Consider the following 21,122-nt stretch of genomic DNA (forward strand, 5'->3'; position numbering starts at 1 on the left):
TCTGTTGCAGGTATAACTCAGTGAAGCGAAAGCTCTATGTCAATCATGCTGTACTACCTCAGTGTGTTTCTTAGTTGTGTTTTAATGTTTCATGAACTGTTGTAAAGGTTTGCAATATTTGAAAGATGTTAACGACAAACCTAGCATATACTGCCTAATGTCAATATAGGGAACAATTCAACGTACTTTGCATCTTTGAACGCATCTTTGCTACGACTTGGATTGGCTGCATCCTGAAACGGCTTTAAAGGTGAACCGACTAGCTAAAGTTACAGCAGCATCACTTAAACTCAGTACAGACTCTGAACACAACCACTTTAAAGCAGTTTAAGGTCTGTCTGTTGTCTCTGATGTGCTGCGTCATTCAAAGGCGTCCCTCACAGACACTAGGTGCCAGAAAGACAAAGACGCTCGGTTGCTCACAGCAACAGTCTTTCACATCACTTACATGAAAAAGGATCACGTGAACATGCTCTCTAAAATATCAGTCACATGTCAAACTGACACAGGACCATCTCCTGCATGTTGTCTTGTCCAGGTTTTTGTAGGGACCCAATTCTGAACTGAATTTAGAAAAGGATGTGGCTACTATAAAGTTCTGCTAGGGTTACGTCCTGTCTATGAGCTAGTGCACAGTTCATCGGATGGAGGCATCAGTGCTGCTCCCTGCTGCTCCTGAGAAGGATTGCAGACAAGTGAGATATTACCCGAGTGATTTTTTTCCACTCATGTTAGTAAGACGGTGTCTGTTGTGCTTACGTTTCACAAGACTAAACACAGTGAATCCAAATGAAACAAGGATGAAGAACTAAAATCATAATCATACACATAATAAATCAGATTTTATTTTGTATTAGGCCTGTTTTTAAAAAACAGTGTAACCTTTATCTAGGCAAGTTAGTTAAGAACAAATTCTTATTTACAATGACGGCCTAGCAAAATGCAAAAGGCCTCCTGCGGAGACGGGGGCCTGGGATTAAGAATAAAATAAAAAATACAATATAATTATAGGACAAAACACACATCACAACAAGAGAGACAACACAACACTACATAAAGAGAGACCTAAGACAACAACATAGCAAGGCAGCAACCCATGACAACACAGCATGGTAGCAACACAACATGACAACAACAACAACTGTTTGATAGCCTTTTAGAGACCAGGCCAAACACAAACTTCAGAAAGGTCTATCACTCACTGAGGACCTTAAAATATAAATAGGCTAACCAGTTGCTCTCTGTGTGACTTCACCATCATTAAACACAGACACTGAGGTAAGTACAATTAGGCCTAGTGCTTGGGAGAAGAGGAGGGCATTAGTCAGAAAACCGGCACCTTATTTTCTCTCAGGCTAGAGGCATGCTTCAACCACCCAACACGGTTGCTATTGACACTCAACAACACAGACAGTGGTAAGAAGTTGTAGTAGAGTAGTGGGTTCTCCACCATCACCTAGTCAGCTAAGTGTATTAGTTAGGCCTATAAAGATGTGGGATTCTTGTTAACCAATACTATGTACAGTATATTAGGGGAACTGTAGCCTGTATATTCTGTCAATTATATACAGGGTTTGGGTTTTACCAAGTTCTGAGTAATCTCTCGCTCTCTCTTTCTCTTTCTCTCTCATTAAGAGCAGTTTGTATGCATACCACCAGCTTCCAACTGTGAATAAAAAAGTTTAAGAAACACAGAGCAATGGAAAGAGTTTGGCTGGTTACCATGCTTGCACTTTCACTGAATGGCCTCCATCTTTTAACAGAGGTGTCTGTCTTCAAGATTTACCTTTCTCTTTTGTTGGATCCATCAACCCCAGTTTCCTGAGACCTCACTTTGTCCTCTGTTTTCCGTCCAGGCCTGTTGTGACTGCAGCTGTAGAGAGCATGGCTACTGAAGGGCAGTCTTTCCTTACGAAGCTGCACATTCACAGGTAAGTAGTCTGTTTACAAAGAGGAACTAGCGCTACATGACTTGAGTTGAAAAGAGGGATTTGTTCTCCCCACACATGTATCATTTGTTCCTGATATCAGCCATAACCAAATGAAGAGCCATGACGAATACATCATGACTTAATACATCATGACATAAAAATCATGACATAAAAACAACTCCATCCTCCATAGGCCACAATGTTCTTTTTAAATGTGATGAAAAATACATATGGCCTTTCCCACTGGGCACAAACTGGCTGATTCAACGTTGTTTCATGTTTGACAAGTGAATGAAATGTAAATCAAAACTAGACGTTGAACTGACATCTAGGTCTCCCAATATGGTATCATTGTTAATACAAAGAAAGACCATGACGCATAAGTCAATACATTACGGTGAAGAAGGCGCAACCGCACCTCTTCAACCTCAGGAGGCTGAAGGAATTCGGCAAGGCCCCTAAGACCCTTACAAACTTCTATAGATGTACCATTGAGAGCATTCTGTCGTGCTGCATCACCACATGGTACGGAAACTGTACCACCCTCAACAACATGGCTCTCCAGAGGGTGGTGCGGTCAGCCCAAAGCATCACAGGGACAGGCTGCCTGCCCTCCAGGACATCTACAGCACCACGTGTCAAGGCCAAGAAGATCATGAAGGACCTCAGGCACCCGAGCCAGGGCCTGTTCACCCTGCTACCATCTAGAAGGCAGAGACTGTACAGGTGCATCAAAGCTGGGACCGAAAGACTGAGAAACGACTTCTATCTTAATGCGATCAGACTGTTGAACAGCCATCAGTAGTGGGCTACCTGCCCAGTACTCAGCCCTGCACCTTGAGACTAATGCCCCATATATATATATATATATATTTGCATATATATATATATATATAGACTCATTGAATGCTGGTCACCTCATATTCGGTTTCTGTTGTTTACTCACTGTGTATGTATGTACTGTATTCTTGACATTTCTCATCCTCATCCTAATGTACGTACCAATTTCCTTCCAAATCATATCCTATCTATACACACCACATATTTATATTCTGGATTCTGAGACATGCTCACTCTAACATATCTACTTTTGTTAATTGGACTCGTTCTGTCATATCTTGATTTCTTGTTTTGATTTCTGTATTTGTATTGTATTGGGAGACACACTGTTGCCGCTAGTAACATAAGCATTTCACTGCACCTGCTATAATCCCTTCAGATCTGTGTACCCAACTAATACACTTTGATTGGATTTGAAAAGATATGCATCAACAGTATTGACACATGAGTCAATACGTTGCATTCAATGCAAAGAGATAAGCGTCAAGAGTGTTGACGCATAAATCAATACATTGCATTCATTGCAAAGAACTTGTCGATGAAGCTGCAATGAGTAAATTGATGTCCTTCTCTCCTTTGGCTGTGATGACATTACAATGTCATATTTAGAAAATGTCATAAAAGCTCCCTTTGGAAAAAAAGGAGACTTGTAAGGTCATGCCTCACACTTGATAGTCCACAGCCATGTTGGGAAGGAAGTGAACTATTTTTTAATACTGTAGTTTTGAGGCCAACTAGTGAACCACTGAATATGGCAAATATGGCAAAAGATGTGATTTGAGACCATTGACACTGAAACCCAATTGAATCCATTATACCACACTATCTTCATTGTTCAATCACAAGACTCATCATTACACAACAGTATACCTCCTCAACAGACTTCAGGAACTATTTTCATTCAAAAACTGCACAGTAAACAGAGACGTTTCACCAGTGGTCAGCATGTGGCACTGAAATCTCCCTTATTTACATTAAAGCCTTTTTCCGAGAGATTTCAATAGATTTAAATCTGATACGATGCAGTTCGTTTTGATAATGCCAAGCTAGCAACCAGGTCAGCAAAAAACCTGAGTTCACTCACAGGTTCATCCACTGAAATGTTGTGTAACTTAAAAAGAACAAGGAAAGACTATCAAGGTGTTCCGGAAATCTACCGGGGGTTAGACATCAGAGTCAGGAAGAAGCTAAGACGAAAGAGAAAGATATCAAATGCTTATCTGTTGCACAGGCTGACTGATTGTTGCTCTGTTGAATGGTCTAAAGCTTAGTCCTACTGCTATTATAGGGTGGGAAGCCTGTTCTGAAGTTAGCATCTGTACCAAATGTATTAATGGTACCGAATCATTTCAATTAGCCTCTACCATTTGACTAAATCAAATCAAACGTTGCAAACACAGTTTAGCTGATGTTATAGCGGGTACAGCGAAATGCTTATGTTACTAGCTCCTAACATGGTCTGCAGTTTAGTCCCGCTAGTCGAGGGTGGAAAGCCCCTTAGTTCTATGTAAACTATGGGGGGCTGATGGTGGCCCTCTACCACTACAATGCTAAAATGACGACCCAACGAAGTTAGCAACAGGGAGTTAATAGGAGTAGAAACTAGCTAATGATCTTCTATTCTGTTATACTAACCAGCTATTGGCTTTCGTCAGTGATCACCTATTCACCTATTTACCATACAAGCGGTTAGCATTAGCCTAAGATTAACATCTGAAACAGTCAACCCCCAGCAGTTGAATCTGACCTATAAGAAACAGAGCATACAAAGACCCATTATAATCCTGCCAGTGGGGTATCTTGCATGTGAAAATGTCTTAATGAATGTTTTCATCAGGTTAGTAGAAGAGTTACAAGTATTTAGTCAGCCACCAATTGTGCATGTTCTCCCACTTAAAAATATGAGAGAGGCCTGTAATTTTCATCATAGGTACACTTCACATTGTAGGATATCTAATGAATTTATTTGCAAATTATGGTGGAGAATAAGTATTTGATCAATAACAAAAGTTTATCTCAATACTTTGTTATATACCCTTTGTTGGCAATGACAGAGGTCAAACGTTTTCTGTAAGTCTTCACAAGGTTTTCACACACTGTTGCTGGTATTTTGGCCCATTCCTCCATGCAGATCTCCTCTAGAGCAGTGATGTTTTGGGGCTGTTGCTGGGCAACACAGACTTTCAACTGCCTCCAAAGATTTTCTATGGGGTTGAGCTCTGGAGACTGGCTAGGCCACTCCAGGACCTTGAAATGCTTCTTATGAAGCCACTCCTTCGTTGCCCGGGCGGTGTGTTTGGGATCATTGTCATGCTGAAAGACAAAGCCACGTTTCATCTTCAATGATGGAAGGAGGTTTTCACTCAAAAAATCACGATACATGGCCCCATTCATTCTTTCCTTTACACGGATCAGTCGTCCTGGTCCCTTTGCAGAAAAACAGCCCCAAAGCATGATGTTTCCACCCCCATGCTTCACAGTAGGTATGGTGTTCTTTGGATGCAACTCAGCATTCTTTGTCCTCCAAACACGACAAGTTGAGTTTTTACCAAAAAGTTATATTTTGGTTTCATCTGACCATATGACATTCTCCCAATCTTCTTCTGGATTATCCAAATGCTCTCTAGAAAACTTCAGACGGGCCTGGACATGTACTGGCTTAAGCAGGGGGACACGTCTGGCACTGCAGGATTTGAGTCCCTGGCGGCGTAGTGTGTTACTGATGGTAGGCTTTGTTACTTTGGTCCCAGCTCTCTGTAGGTCATTCACTAGGTCACCCCGTGTGGTTCTGGGATTTTTGCTCACCGTTCTTGTGATCATTTTGATCCCACGGGGTGAGATCTTGCGTGGAGCCCCAGATCGAGGGAGATTATCAGTGGTCTTGTATGTCTTCCATTTCCTAATAATTGCTCCCACAGTTGATTTCTTCAAACCAAGCTGCTTACCTATTGCAGATTCAGTCTTCCCAGCCTGGTGCAGGTCTACAATTTTGTTTCTGGTGTCCTTTGACAGCTCTTTGGTCTTGGCCATAGTGGAGTTTGGAGTGTGACTGTTTGAGGTTGTGAACAGGTGTCTTTTATACTGATAACAAGTTCAAACAGGTGCCATTAATACAGGTAACGAGTGGAGGACAGAGGAGCCTCTTAAAGAAGAAGTTACAGGTCTGTGAGAGCCCGAAATCTTGCTTGTTTGTAGGTGACCAAATCCTTATTTTCCACCATAATTTACAAATAAATTCATTAAAAATCCTACAATGTGATTTTCTGGATTTTTTTTCTTCTCATTTTGTCTGTCATAGTTGAAGTGTACATATGATGAAAATTACAGACCTCTCTCATCTTTTTAATTGGGAGAACTTGCACAATTGGTGGCTGACTAAATACTTTTTTGCCCCACTGTATTTGACAAGCATGCAAGTAGAGTTTCAGTTGGAATTAAGAAACAAAAATTCTCCTTTCTCTTCAACACTGGCTTTAAAAGTTTCCTCAGAGTGAGAGTGTAAGTCTGTGATTCAACTCGTGAGGAGTGAAATGATAAGGGTGATAATGTAGGAGCTGTTTTTCCATAGAGATGATACTAAAGTTATCCTTTTCATTTTTTGTAAAATGTTTTTGAATCTTTTATAGACAATACAAAACATACACATACAAACAACAACATCGAACAAACATCAATTACATCACAACTGCCCAGACACACTAGCACACAAGCACACCCACCCCAATCTATATATAGCCTATATAGTTTTCAGTATACATTGTTTCAAGATGAGTGATGAGAAGAGCATCATCCAACCCATTGGGTATCTCACGACATCCATATATGTCATGTCTTGAAATATGCAGACAGACTAATTAAAAGTAAGTTTACATTGGAATATCAACTTTCTAGCTCCGCCCACAACTTCCGGAGACTATAGCATTCCCAGAGAGCATGGATTATTGAGTCATTAATAGTTTTACACTTAAGACATGACTCTGACGTTGTGCTGTAGCATTTGTGCATTTTGTCTCTTGTATAATTAACATTGGTTTATACTGAATTAAGGGTACATTGTTGTTAAATGTAATTTTGTTAGTTATGCTCCAACTTTCCCTCCATCTTGTGCCAACATCAGTTCTCCTGCAGTCTTGGTTCCAGTATTTTATATTTTTTTCTAAGAGATTGTCAGTTGGATATGCTCTCTGCAAGGTTTTGTCTATTTTCCCTATCAAATTAACATCCTTTTCTGATTCAAATAAGATTCCCTCAAGGTTGTCCAAAACATTTCTAATCCAAATGTTGTGATGTATAACTTTTATGTGGCATGTATCTGACAAAATTACTTTTTAATTCTGTCATGGGAATGAATGTATTTCCTGTTACCATGTCATTTACAATTGCTATGCCTTTAGTTTTCCATGTGGACCAATTTATCAGTGAATCCTTTAAAGCTATCCAAGGAATGTTCCATAGGGTTGTGTTTTTAGGAAGTCACATTGGTTCTTGTAGAATACGTTTCATTTTCTTCCATGTTGTTACAGTATTTTTAACTATGAAGTTGTTAATGTTCTTAGCTTTATCCTTTGAAAATAGACATGTAAAAATATTCTGGGGATGAGCATCCACATCTTCAATATGTACCCATTGTTCCTTTTTAGTGCGTTTAAATCGCTCCACCATTTCCTGGTTGCTATTATTCTAATATTTTGCCTAATTACAGTTTATGTGACTAAACAAGCAAGTATAGTGTAGAGAATCACTGGACCATCTAAACTGCTTTCCATAACCAAAAATATTGAATTTTCATCTGTTTGAAGCTGGTGTACAAAATCGAAAGGTAAAAGAGCCAAAACTAACGGGAAGCAGAGAAATAGCACACATAAAACAGATATACCCCTTCATAGTCTTTCTTCCAATGAGAATGACAGCTCTATAACACACATTTCTATGTGAATTTGGTCAGATCGCCCAAAAAGTTACATATTGCAGCTTTAACTATATGTCACAAGTATAAGCCTTGGGTAGTAAGTTGATACAATTCCAAGTCTGGAAGGTTAAAACCACCCTCAGACTTAGGAAGATGTAAAACGTTCCTTTTTGTTCTATGAATATTATTTGACCATTTAAAGTATTATATGACCGAGTATACTATGTGTGGGGGAATTGGTATTACCAAAAATAAATACAAAAACTTCTAAAGAGGTATATAAAGTTAACAACAGGGAGTTAATATGATTGGAAGCTAGCTAGTCATCTTCTGTTCTGTTACAGTAACTATCTATTGACTTTTCGTCAGTGATCACCTATTCGCCTAATTACCATACAAACGTTAACATTAGCATCAGATTAGCATCTGAAACAGTCAATCCCCAATCCTCAAGAGAGTTAAATCTGACCTATAAGAAAAAGTCCAGACCCATTATAATCCTGCCAGTGGGGTATCTTGCATGTGAAAATGTCTTAATGAATGTTTTCATCAGGTTAGTAGAAGAGTTATTTGACAAGCATGCAAGAAGAGTTTGGGTTGGAACTACGAAACAAAAACTATCCTTTCCTTTAAAAGTTTCCTCAGAGTGAGAGTGTAAGTCTGTGATGCAACTTGTGAGGAGTGAAATGATAAGGGTGATAATGTAGCATAGAGATGATACTAAAGTCATCCATGTTGGTCCAGGTTTATCTTTATGTCAAAGTCTCAAAAGTCTCAAAACTCCTAATCCTCACTAATGAAGTCACTGAAAGTTGATTGGGTGGGACAAAGTCCTAGACTATCACAGAGGTTCCCAACACTGCTAGAAAACGTCATCAAAAAGTTACAAAGCTTTAAATATGTTACAACATTCTTAAAAATGGTAACATCAAGGCACACTATTTGCCTTGATGTTTGCTTCACTGTTTCAACCATACTGAACCTTGTAAGAAGGTTCTCTACTGCCTAATGTAAAACAAAGAAAGACTGAAGTTCTCTCAACAATCTCCTCCTCTCCGGCTGGCATTCAGCTCTGACAAGGATGTAAAGATTTTAGGGACAGATTTGATGAAGCTTACATTTTTTTGACAACATGTTCAACATCCTGTGTCGGTGAGCATTCCATAACCTTCATAAATAGCATTGTAGAACCCATTCCTCTACTGCCATTGACTCTCAGTTCACACTATAAAAACATCACAACATACCTACTTTATATCTGGCTACATCATACCCTTACCACTAGATAACTTCTAGGCAGGTAGTCTACGAGTAGCCTGCTATGCCAAGAAAAAAGCACAGAGTAAGCACGTGGTTAAAATCCAAGAACATTTCCTGCCTAAACACACATCTGTGTTTTGTTCCCCAGAAGAGCACACCAATCACAGCTCACTTGAGAAACACAATTAAAATCTCACGGGCAAACAAAATAAATAAAACAACAAAACGATCTACACACCTAAGTGATATGTTTGGGTACTTTGAGAGGGGGGTGGGGTGAGTGTAGGCTATGAGTATGTGTGAGGGGCCGAATGTTTAGGGGAGAGATATGGGGGCTTGATTCAGATCACTGTTTGGAAACACAAACAAAGTTGTCAGAGCCTCTCTCAACCTTATTTTAAAGGAGTGCAATGATGTTCCTCTGCAAGCCCCCTGTGTCTCTCTGTGTGTCTCACAGGCTCTGCCCCCTAGGAGCGGAGGGAGTGGTGAAAGTATAAAACCCCTTGGGTTCCCTCCAGCCAGACTGTAGACCTACTGGAAACTATAGAGACACCTGAGTGTTGCCCCACTGGCTAAACTATCCCATCACAATGTTGTCACGGTAAGTGAATACTAACACACGGATGGCTAGCTTTTGGTATTTATTTTGAACTTACATGTGTGTACGGGTATTTATACAATTACTCAATCTATTTGGACATATATCTGTATTCTTGGGGGAAGTTTTATTTGTCACTCTACATGTAGAATGAAACCTGAGAAGTTTACATCTGCTTTGGGTATTTCAATGATGGCAAGAGGGGATAAGTTGAAGGAATTGTTTTTGTGTGGATCGCAATATGTTGGAGATGTAGTTATTTTTCTTATTTAAGATTTCCTTGTTCATTTCTAAACTCCAATAACAATAGGATAAAAACCCAATAATGATTGTGGTACGAGATAAAATGATGGGACTCTGGACAGTCTTTAAAAAGCTTTTGAGAAGTCAGAATTTGAGAAAGTCAAAATGTTTAATAAACACCCTGTGTTTGACTTTTCATTATATTACAAAGATAAAGTACATAATCTAACAACTTTTCATTGATTAACTTTTAATTGGTTTTAGTGATCAGTAATTATCCATAAGAAATGTTGAACATAAGAACCTTTCCCTGCAGCAAGGTACATATATTCACATGCGTTATAATGCTATGAGCAGGGCAAACACATTTCCTGCAACCTTCCAATCTCAAATAGTGGTTTTAAAATGTTCCACTGCCACTAAAAAAACTAAAATGGCTTCTAGGAGAACACAGACTATCTGTTTGACTAAATTATTGTTTAAAAAGTGAAGTGACCAGTTATATCTCTGTGTTCTTATTCTAACAGACTGTTGATTGTTCCTTTGATCTTTGCTTTGGCTGGTCTTGCTATCTCAGCCCCTGTTAATGGTAAGAAAACATTCAAGTAAACATTCTTCTAAATCATATAAATGTGGGTGAATTTAGAATTCTTCCATCAGTAACTACAGTTTAATAATAATGACAATTTTATAGTTATGTGCACAAGATGTTGTCTAGACGATGGTTTTTATTTCAGTTTAATTTCATTCATCACTGTGACAAAACAATGGGTTACGCATTTCATGCTTCACCTTTCCAGTTATCCAGTTTAAGCTACTCTAAGCTACACTGCAAACATAAAGTGAGCAAATATATAAACCGAGATGACCATTACATAATGTTTAAGTGAGGAGGCTTTTCCAATGTATACTGCCACCTCCATCCATCTCATTGAATCACAATGGGAGACCTCTGCCTCTCCACAATGGCAGTGTAATCAGAACCCTGGTCTCTCTGTGGAGACACAAAAGAGGTCTGTTGTCCTTTGACTGATGTGGGGTAGAGAGAGGAGTAGGGTGGGCCTCATATATGACCCATTCAAATAGAGCTAGTTCCCCAAACCACTAATCATGCTCCCCTAATGCTATCTAATGCATATTTATTTGACAGATGGAACCGAGGCAGACAATGATGGTAATGTGTAATTTGTGTTTTATCATGACATTCATAATCACCACAACAGTTAGAAAAGTACATGCTAATCAGCTTTGCTAATTAGAAGTGGTTTTCTATTCAGTCTGAACTAGTGTTTATGCTGGTGTAATGACACCATTCCTTGTGCTGTGTGTTTCAGAGAGAGCTGCCTCCTTGCTAGTGCACCTTAAAGGTAAGCACACGGACAACCCCTCCAGTCAAAGCCTACACATACAGGTTATGTATGGATCGCTTCCGATATGTGCTTTGTCGTTTTATTTCATTTCCATTTGAAAACAATGAACTGAAACCTCAACAGTGCTAAAAGTCAAACCATTTGACTGTTGCATAATTGGATACATTAAGATACTTAGTTTTCTAGTTTGGTATTGGCTTAGCTGGGTGATCATTGGCAAGGGGTGCTATGATACTTTTTTTTGTCTCAGCTGACAAAGATGGCGGAGGCCTCACAGGGAGCCCGGATGGAGTCTCCGCAGGTTTGTACTGACGCCAATGTATCTCCTACCTAATACCTTCTTAACCACTCAAGGTATGCACCATTTTATACAGACGGGAACTAATAAGAAATCCTCTGTTGTTCACAGGGACCACAGATGGGACTGATTCCAGTAAAGAACTAGCAGGAGGTATGAGGGTCTGGGTCTGGGGATCTTTCCATCAAGGAAGAAGTTAATGTCATCTTGAGTGAATGATGTTGAACCAACTCAACTAGACTTTCAAGGAAACCAACTCTGTAGATTAGAGAACAAGAATGAATATGCCGATTCCCTAAGAAAGTAAAACATTTCCCCTCACATTACCAGTGAAGAAAGTTCAACATGAGAGAAGGAACGCTGAGCTGTTGATCATGATTTGTTTTTAGGTGCAGTGGATTCCTCACCTGATACAACAGACACCCCAGGTCAGTGTGTGTGTGTGTGTGTGTGTGTGTGTGTGTGTGTGTGTGTGTGTGTGTGTGTGTGTGTGTGTGTGTGTGTGTGTGTGTGTGTGTGTGTGTGTGTGTGTGTGTGTGTGTGTGTGTGTGTGGGTGTGTGTGGGTCTGTTGACAACACCTGTTGAGCCGCTCAGACTATAATGTAAGAAACACACACCTCATTCATTAGCCATAATTATAATTATAATTGGTGAGCATACAAAATGGACCTGCTATAAGACTATAAAAAAACACTTAACTATCCCCTATAGAGGACCTGCAATGGGGGATACTCACATACAGTATAACAACATCCCCCCCCCCCCTCCCCGAAACAGAGCTAAACAAATGCTTTCTAGACCAGACAGTAAATGTTCAGACTGTAAACCAAAGGGGTCTCAAATCCAAGCCAAAGGTATATCAAGGCTCGCCAAAAACCATGTTTCCCACTTCCCCAAACCTCCTCATGACATAACACATTGTTTACTTACTGTCATGCTTTAACACCCACTATAAACTACATCACATGTCTTAGAGGAATACATTATCTGAAAGACAGTAAGCCCAATCAAAACCAGTTACCAAGGAAACATGTCATGGTAATATTAATCTTACCCAGACAGATTTTAGTACTGAAGAATCCATGGCTAAAACTTCTAATGCCAAACGTCTAATTCCAACTCACCTGATGTTTGTTCTTCATTTATCAGATGCCAGTAGCAGTGATATATTCCCAGACACAAACAGTGAGAAACCAATTCATTTGAATTCAATGAAAAACACTATACTAGGGATTTCACAGAGTGCATCATACTCACCCTTCCTTGTCCTACAGACAGAGATACCAGCGTGGAAACTACAGGCAATCCTGATGACTCTGATGCCCCAGGTGAGACCAAGGAGCAAAATACACAAAGGTCAATGATAAGGGTTAAGGGAAAAGGTCGAAATCATTTGATAACAATGCAGGATGTACAGATGCATTCTTCTATCGTGTGTCACAGCACTGCGTGCCACACATTAGCCTGAGTGAAAATCTGTGAGAGAAAGTCAGACACACCCTAAAATGATTTCCATGGTGATGATGAGAATGCATGGCATTTGTTATTTCCCCAGGCCACACTGGCCTGTGCTGTAATGTGCTTTTTAAATATATATTTTTTTTACAATAGTTACTGCATCTGTCTGTCTACTTTCAAGTGCGAATTGTACAAACCTGGGGGAAGACATACTGCAGCCATACATCTATTGTCAAGCATTAATCAAATAAACCATTTTAGTGGCAGTTAACATCAGCAGCAAATAGATGGCCAAACTACTGTATGGTTATGTAATCATGTTCAATAACAAGGTAGGAAATTCTACAGTATTTTCATACCTTCCAATAACATTAATGTCATTATGTTAAGATGCAGCTGAATCAGCAGGCAGCCAAGATACAACGGATGCAGCTGGTGAGTGAAACAATATGTTTTGAGAGATGTTCTTGCTAACCAATGTCAAAGTTGTCTCATTCTTTTGGACACAACAGTTACTTTAGTCAAAACAAAGATAAATGAAAGGCACATTCTTCTAGACTAGAGTTATCATACCTAGAAATATAATAAAGTACAAAATGATAGTTCATCTGATACATAGTAATATAATAAAGTACAAAATGATAGTTCATCTGATACATAGTAATATAATAAAGTACAAAATGATAGTTCATCTGATACATAGTAATATAATAAAGTACAAAATGATAGTTCATCTGATACATAGTAATATAATAAAGTACAAAATGATAGTTCATCTGATACATAGTAATATAATAAAGTACAAAATGATAGTTCATCTGATACATAGTAATATAGTAAAGTACAAAATGATAGTTCATCTGATACATAGTATTATAATGATACAGAAATACTGTTACATTACTAGCACCTTGAGTGGAGTTGCCAACAACCGGATGCATCCTGTTTTCAGGGATACAGCTATCTTCAACCTAGCTTCCTTTTCTGCAGAAAAGTGGATGTGGGAACTCCACTCAGGCGTTTCTTTTACTCCTTCTACATTAGGTTACATTATTAGCTGAGTCCACATGGCTACGTTAATGGAGGGATGTAGGGTAGAGCTGATGATGACTGTCAGTACATGATCAAATATGATCTGTTTTTTCAGATGCCTCTGAGGCTGTGGCAGAGACCGTAGACACTTATGATATACCAGGTGAGGGCACATCTTGCAGCACAGAAAGCAATGGCAGTCTTCACAACCACTGAGCCTAAATCTTCAAGTCCTTCATCACTGTGAATGATAATTTTGACTTGACATACGTCAATCAATAGATAGACAGATCAACAATAAGTATTGGAATTGTGATACACCCAGTTATTGGAATCGGGATACTGACCCAGGACTGTTTAGTATAGGTCAAATATAGTGCACTGTATAGGTAATAGGGTGCCATTTGGGACGTACCCTAAAACAATGAACTCATTCTAGACTAGGGCCACAATAACACTCACCAATGACAAAACGGCCATAAATTGTTTGAATTTTGACTCATTTAGTCTGTCTTCACCACAGATACAGATGGTGCTGATGACAGGGAGAAGGTGTCGACAGAGGTGTCAACAAAGGATTTGGGTAAGACCCATTCTCTCTGACTTACTTACACAATAACCAAACTCTAACTTCACAGATCATCAGAACATACTAACATTATCATTCTAACAAACATTATCATTGTAACAAGCATTATCATTATAATAAACATAATCCGTGTAACAAACATTGCTGTAAAAATCAACAGGTCTATGTTGTTAATTAATAAATATAATACATTTATGTTGCTAATTAAATTATGATTTCAGACTCGGCAGGTGTGGATAAGTCTCCAGAAAGTGACTCCACAGAGTCTCCAGGAAGTGACTCCGCAGAGTCTCCAGGAAGTGACTCCGCAGAGTCTCCAGGAAGTGACTCCACAGAGTCTCCAGGAAGTGACTCCACAGAGTCCCCAAGAAGTGACTCCACAGGTAAAATGTGTTTAAAGCAGACATTGTGACAGTTCTGACACACATACACTGATCCCCCATTCAAAGCATTGATAAGTAGACAATACGTTATCCTGTCTAATGAAAATATGATTATCTTTTCAAGATGAAGTGCTGACAGACGTGCAAGCTGACTCTGCTGGTAAGTATGAAGAACAACATCAAGGTTTTATTGTAATGTTGTACTAGACAGGTTCATTGGCAATTCAAAGACATCAAATAATAGGTTACGGCAGTTTGATGACATAAATCATGTGTTATTGTAGATGTGACCAGTGATGACATGGATGAGGCCACAGAGACGGACAAAGATGATGACAAGAGTGACGACAAGAGTGATGCAGGTGTGTTTAGTTGACATTTTTGAACTGGACATTGATTGTCTGGGAAACTGTCATTTTGAGCTGTTCTATCCTTCAGTTGGTCATAAACCTGTTTTTGACTTCCTTCTCATCTGCATCCTCTTGGTGCAGATGAAAAGGATGCCGCAGATGAAGAAAAAACGTTAGATAACAACTCTGCAGGGGAGTGTGCTCATTGAAGGTTACGTTAGTCTCTCACCCAAGGGTCATGATAGGGTAGGTCTTACCACTGGCCTCCCAAAAGGCTCAATACTAGGATCTCTCTTGTTCTCACTTGGTTCTACATATTCTACTTCATATAGCCTAACACAGTAGTTCCCAAACTTTTTATAGTCCCGTACCCCTTCAAACATTCAACCTCCAGCTGCGTACCCCCTCTAGCACCAGGGTCAACGAACTCTCAAATTTGTTTTTTGCCATCATTGTAAGCCTGCCACACACACATTATACGATACATTTATTAAACATAAGAATGGGTGTGAGTTTTTGTCACAACCTGGCTCGTGGGATGTGACAAAGAGCTCTTATAGGACCAGGGCACAAATAATAATATAATAATAATCAATAATTATGATCTTAATTTAACCACCTTACATACAAAACCTTATTTGTTAATCGAAAATTGTGAATAACGCACGACAGGTTAATGAGAAGGGTGTGCTTGAAAGGATGCACATAAGTCTGCCTGTATTTCGTTTTCATGCTCGTGAGGGCCGAGAATCCACTCTCACATGGGTACGTGGTTGCAAAGGGCATCAGTGTCTTAACAGCACGATTTTCCAAGACAGGATACTCTGAGCGCAGCCCAATCCAGAAATCTGGAAGTGGCTTGTGATTAAATGACATTTTCACAGAATCACTTGTTGGAATTTCGATGAGGCTCTCTTGTTCAGATATTGGACTGGAGGCAGGGCATGAAAGGGATAATGAATACAGTTGTTTGTGTCATCTGTTTCGGGAAAGTACCAGCGTTATTGCGCACCCAACTCACTCAGGTGCTTCGCTATTTCACATTTGACATTGTCCGAAGGCTTGAGTTCATTTGCACACAAAGAAATCATACAATGATGGAAAGACCTGTGTTGTCCTTGTTAATGCAGACAGAGAAGAGCTCCAACTTCTTAACCATAGCCTCAATTTTGTCCCGCACATTGAATATAGTTGCAGAGAGTCCCTGTAATCCTAGATTCAGTCTTGTGAGAAACTTGTCATCATGCAAGTGGTCAGACAAGTGAAAATGACGGTCAGTAAAGAAAACTTTAAGCTCGTCTCTCAATTTAAAAAAAACGTGTCAATACTTTGCACCTTGATAACCAGCGCATTTCTGTATGTTGTAAAAGCGTTACATGGTCACTGCCCATATCATTGCATAGTGCAGAAAATACATGAGAGTTCAGGGGCCTTGCTTTAAAGTTAACCATTTTAACTTTTAGTTTCCAAAACGTTTTTCAAGCTGTCGTTTTTCAAGGCATTCCCTTGGCAGCAAAAGCCTCTCGGTGGATGCTGCAGTGTACCCAAGTGGTGTTGGGAGCAACTGCTTGCACGCGCGTTACCACTCCACTATGTCTCCCTGTCATGGCTTTTGCGCCATCAGTACAGATACCAACATGAGCAGCAGCTACGTTTGGCTACATACGGACCGTTAGTGTAATTCCAGCGAGCGAGTAACGGTTAATGTGATTGGATGTTAATTATTTGACTAGGCTAACTGTATTTGACTTTGTTGTTATTTCGCTGAACACTAGATGGTTACATTTTATTTTTGGCAGTGAAACGAGGCAACTCAGGCAAGAAAAAGTATTACCAAATGTTTAGCCCCGTTGGAAAATATAAATGGACGGTTTGAAAATGTGAAAAGAAAAAAAAGTTTTAAAATATATATATATATATATATATTTAAAAAAAAATGTGAATCACATTTTAATTTGGCATACCCCCGACGGCATTGTGCGTATCCCTGGGGGTTTGGGAATACCTGCCCTAACAGAACCCTATTCATACCAGGATGTCTTAACACTCTCACTTGTCTGCAGATGCTGCCACAGACAAAGATGACAGTGATGAGGATAAGGACACTGAACTAGATGGTAAGGCCCATGCAGAAGACACACAGACAGAGGAAGCGGCAGACAGCGACAGCAAACAAGGCGCTGCAGACTCAGACTCTGACACAGACGATGACAGGCCAGAGAAAGACGTTAAGAACGACTCAGATGACAGCAAGGACACCACCGAAGACGACAAACCAGACAAAGATGATAAGAAAAACAGAGACAGCGCAGACAACAGCAATGATGACAGCGATGAGATGATCCAGGTCCCCAGGGAGGAACTAGAGCAGCAGGAAATTAACCTGGAGGAGGGAGGAGTGATTGGCAGCCAGGAGGAGACTGTAGCATCAGACATGGAGGAGGGGAGTGATGTGGGGGACCAGAAGCCCGGCCCTGAAGACAGCATCGAGGAGGGAAGCCCTGTAGGGAGGCAAGATTTTAAGCATCCACAGGATTCTGAGGAGGAGGAGCTGGAGAAGGAGGCAAAGAAAGAGAAGGAGTTGGAGGAGGCAGAGGAGGAGAGGACACTAAAAACAATAGAGTCCGACAGTCAGGAGGACAGTGTGGATGAAAGTGAGGCTGAACCAGACTCCAACAGTAAAAAGGACATTGGGACCAGCGATGCCCCTGAACCACAAGAGGATGACAGTGAAGAGGACACTGATGATAGCATGATGAAAGAGCCCAAAGGTGAGTTTACCACTACAAAACCATAGAAATTTAGCTAATAATTAGGCCAGGTCATGTGGTCAGGAAAAACAGCTAATAATGAAAAGTACATATGTGATTCCATGTAAAAGATGGTGTAGTATTGTTCGTGACAATGGTATTATATTGTGGTAACTGAAACACTTCTTTCTGATATAGATTCTGACGATGCTGAGTCTGACAAAGATGATAAGGACAAGAATGATATGGACAAAGAAGATATGGACAAGGATGATATGGACAAGGATGATATGGACAAAGATGATATGGACAAGGATGATGTGGACAAGGATGCCTCTGGTAAGTCTCTCTATCTTGTGTGTCACGTAATCACCTTGCCTGTTTTTCAGCTGATCTATGTCAAACGGTCCATCATTTTATTTTCATAGACTCAGTGGATGACCAATCTGAATCGGATGCAGAGCCAGGCGCAGATTCACACACAGGTTTATTTCCTCTGATCCTGAATAATATCACTGGGGCTTTCAAATGGCTTGTTCTTTAGCTGTTGTGACATTCAAATTCATTATTGTGGCTCAACATAATATATATGAATCTGTTCTTTAGATGAGGATGAGACCAACGAGGATTAATTGTTTTTTTTAAATGCATGTGAAATAAAAAACATTGGCCATACAAATGTATGTATTCTAAATAATGTATGTAATCCAAATACATTTACACATGTATTTCATGGATTAAAATACATTACAAAATGCATTAAAAAAATACATTATTTGGCCATTTATTTTATTTCACACATATGTCCTAAAAAAAAATATTTAAAATAATGTATTTTTCTCATATGTATGTAATATTAATTGAAATTGTAAAAACAAGGCTGATTCGTGTTTTTTTTTCTCAGTTGTCGATGAGATAGATGGGGAAGAAACAATGACTCCAGATTCAGAAGGTAAGGCCCAAAACGGACTTACTTCTTGGGGTAGTTACCAATGTAAGGACCAAGCATTCCAAGGCTTCCTCACCAGGGGAAGAAACAGTGCATTTGTGTTCACCAGTCAACTCAGTCAACGAGCCACAAAATAAACACATCTTTTGTCCTTGTGACTTTTCTGATCAGATGTCTGTTTGTTTGAACAGAGATAATGAAGTCTGGTGAGATGGACTCGGTTGTCGAGGCAACTGAAGGTAAGAGAGGAGACAGGACTGCCCTGCCTGATGCCTCCCACAGCTCACATCAATAGACACTATGCAGACACAAACATGCACACACACGCGTACACAGGAATCCAGGGCACTTTGCTGTGGCTAGACCAGTTAGATAAACAACTCTAATGAACTCACCAGAGGTTTGGTGTGGAGTACTGGCTGTGTTTGTGCTAAATTGCTTTGTGCTAAATCCCCCCCCCCCCCCCCCCACACACACACACATATTTATCCAAAGCACATGATGAGCTGGGAATGACAAGTATGAGGAAGTGACAAAGCAACACACAGACGACTGACAGTTATTGGAATAAATGTGTTTTTTTTCTCTCTGCAGTTCCAGCTGACATTCTGGACCAACCAGACCAACAGGATGACATGACACAGGGCGCCTCGCAGGGTAAGGTCAGCAAAACACTGCAACACACCAAACCATGTCAGCACTTTAATATATAATAATATATGCAGTTTAACAGGCGCTTTTATCCAAAGGGACTTAGTCATGTGTGCATCCATTTTATGTGCGTACATTTTACATTTCCATTACATACTTATTTGACCCGTCTCTCACTCTGACATACATTTATAGTACGGTATGATGCAGTCAGATGCTGTTGTATTCACTTCTATGTACTGTATATCTAATTTGATTTACAGCCGCTGATGCTGCTGCCACCGCCCTGGCAGCCCAGTCTTAGCCCTGTGGGTTGAGCCCACAGCACGCTGTGGATGGAATCAGACATTTTGATAGGTACCTAAAGCCCATTGATTTGTACTTACTAATGAGAGGAGAGGTATCCTGTACATTGAAATAATATATATAATCATTTCACATTCCGTCTCCTTTCATTGCAGACCCATCATGGTGAATCTCACAGAAAACTGACAACAAGCAATATCAACAAAAACTTTAGTCAAATGTTGCTCTTAAGTTCCTTAACCCTCTTTTGCCACTCAAAATGGTGAAGGTGTGTGCAATGTCTATGAGGATAAAATTAAATTATTCTACTTTTTTTGGTGTACATTTTTACCCACTTTTTGATTGTATTGTTTTTTTGGTAGTTGGACATTGAATCATGAAGAATGTCAACTTTGTTTTTTGTTAAAAACATTTTATGTAGTTACACTCCTGTCGTATCAACTAGCATACTGATAAAATGGTCACTATGTTCTCTTACAATGCCCTTGAGAATACCAGAAGTCCGTTTTTTAATTCAGTCATTGTAGGTTTGCTATGTTTCTGCAGGGTTCCTACTGGTTTCGTATGATGCATTGATGTCTCAGTCCTTGACAGAAAGCTCAATTGGCACGTTGTCCTTCTAACTGATAACAGCTGCTACATTTGAAAAATAACTCAGACTGACTCACAGCTCAACATTCGTTTTTTAAATTATGAAAAACATTAGGTCATTTATACAAAATGAAGTGTACATACGTTTAATGACGCAACAATGTCTTTGATAAGGTATACAAAACAAATCTAGAGAAAGTACTAAAAACGTGTGATCTACATTGGTCGAAAAGATTGTAAAATAACAATTGTATAGACATAATGAGAATGTCATTTGAATATGTACACAGGGGGGAAATCTAATAAAGACTGAGTTGTCAGGAAGTTTTTGGGGATAAAAAGCTGTATGTGTGTGTTTTTGTGAATCAGCTGATGAAACGAGTAGCCGGTAAGAAGCCTACTCACAGACTCCCAGGACTTTCAAATCATATGATATTTGTCCACATGCTTTGTAAAGAACAGGCGAAATGCATACTTTACAATAATATCAACTCTAAATAATATGATAACATCAAATGTATACAATACAATATCATAATAATAATCAATAGAGTTACGAAAATGTGACACACATGTCAAGTTCAATAGCCATGTTTTGAAGTTGCAAAGTCCT

At 39.5% G+C, this 21,122-nt stretch overlaps 1 protein-coding gene across 3 annotated transcripts; it reads left to right on the plus strand.

Moving 5' to 3' along the window:
- Nucleotides 1–9,394: 9,394 nt before the first annotated feature.
- On the plus strand, nt 9,395–20,854 carry LOC100170213 (otolith matrix macromolecule-64). Of its 3 annotated transcripts, none has more exons than XM_036970586.1 (23): nt 9,395–9,541; nt 10,309–10,370; nt 10,932–10,955; nt 11,116–11,148; nt 11,402–11,452; nt 11,561–11,602; nt 11,839–11,877; nt 12,600–12,635; nt 12,725–12,778; nt 13,299–13,343; nt 14,056–14,103; nt 14,464–14,523; nt 14,751–14,912; nt 15,037–15,072; nt 15,197–15,274; nt 17,326–18,033; nt 18,211–18,351; nt 18,441–18,497; nt 18,917–18,964; nt 19,153–19,200; nt 19,556–19,623; nt 19,876–19,969; nt 20,074–20,854. In XM_036970586.1, exons 1-22 carry the CDS (start codon nt 9,531–9,533, stop codon nt 19,927–19,929), a joined length of 1,905 nt encoding a protein of 634 aa, XP_036826481.1. In that variant the 5' UTR covers nt 9,395–9,530; the 3' UTR covers nt 19,930–19,969; nt 20,074–20,854. The 3 variants fall into 3 exon arrangements, with proteins under 3 accessions (XP_036826481.1, XP_036826482.1, NP_001123464.1); XM_036970587.1 differs by having other exon boundaries at nt 13,305–13,343; NM_001129992.1 differs by having other exon boundaries at nt 9,463–9,541; nt 19,556–19,618; nt 20,074–20,840.
- Nucleotides 20,855–21,122: the final 268 nt, after the last annotated feature.

This window comes from Oncorhynchus mykiss, chromosome 32, assembly GCF_013265735.2.
Source record: "Oncorhynchus mykiss isolate Arlee chromosome 32, USDA_OmykA_1.1, whole genome shotgun sequence".
In the NCBI taxonomy this organism is placed as follows: domain Eukaryota; kingdom Metazoa; phylum Chordata; class Actinopteri; order Salmoniformes; family Salmonidae; genus Oncorhynchus; species Oncorhynchus mykiss.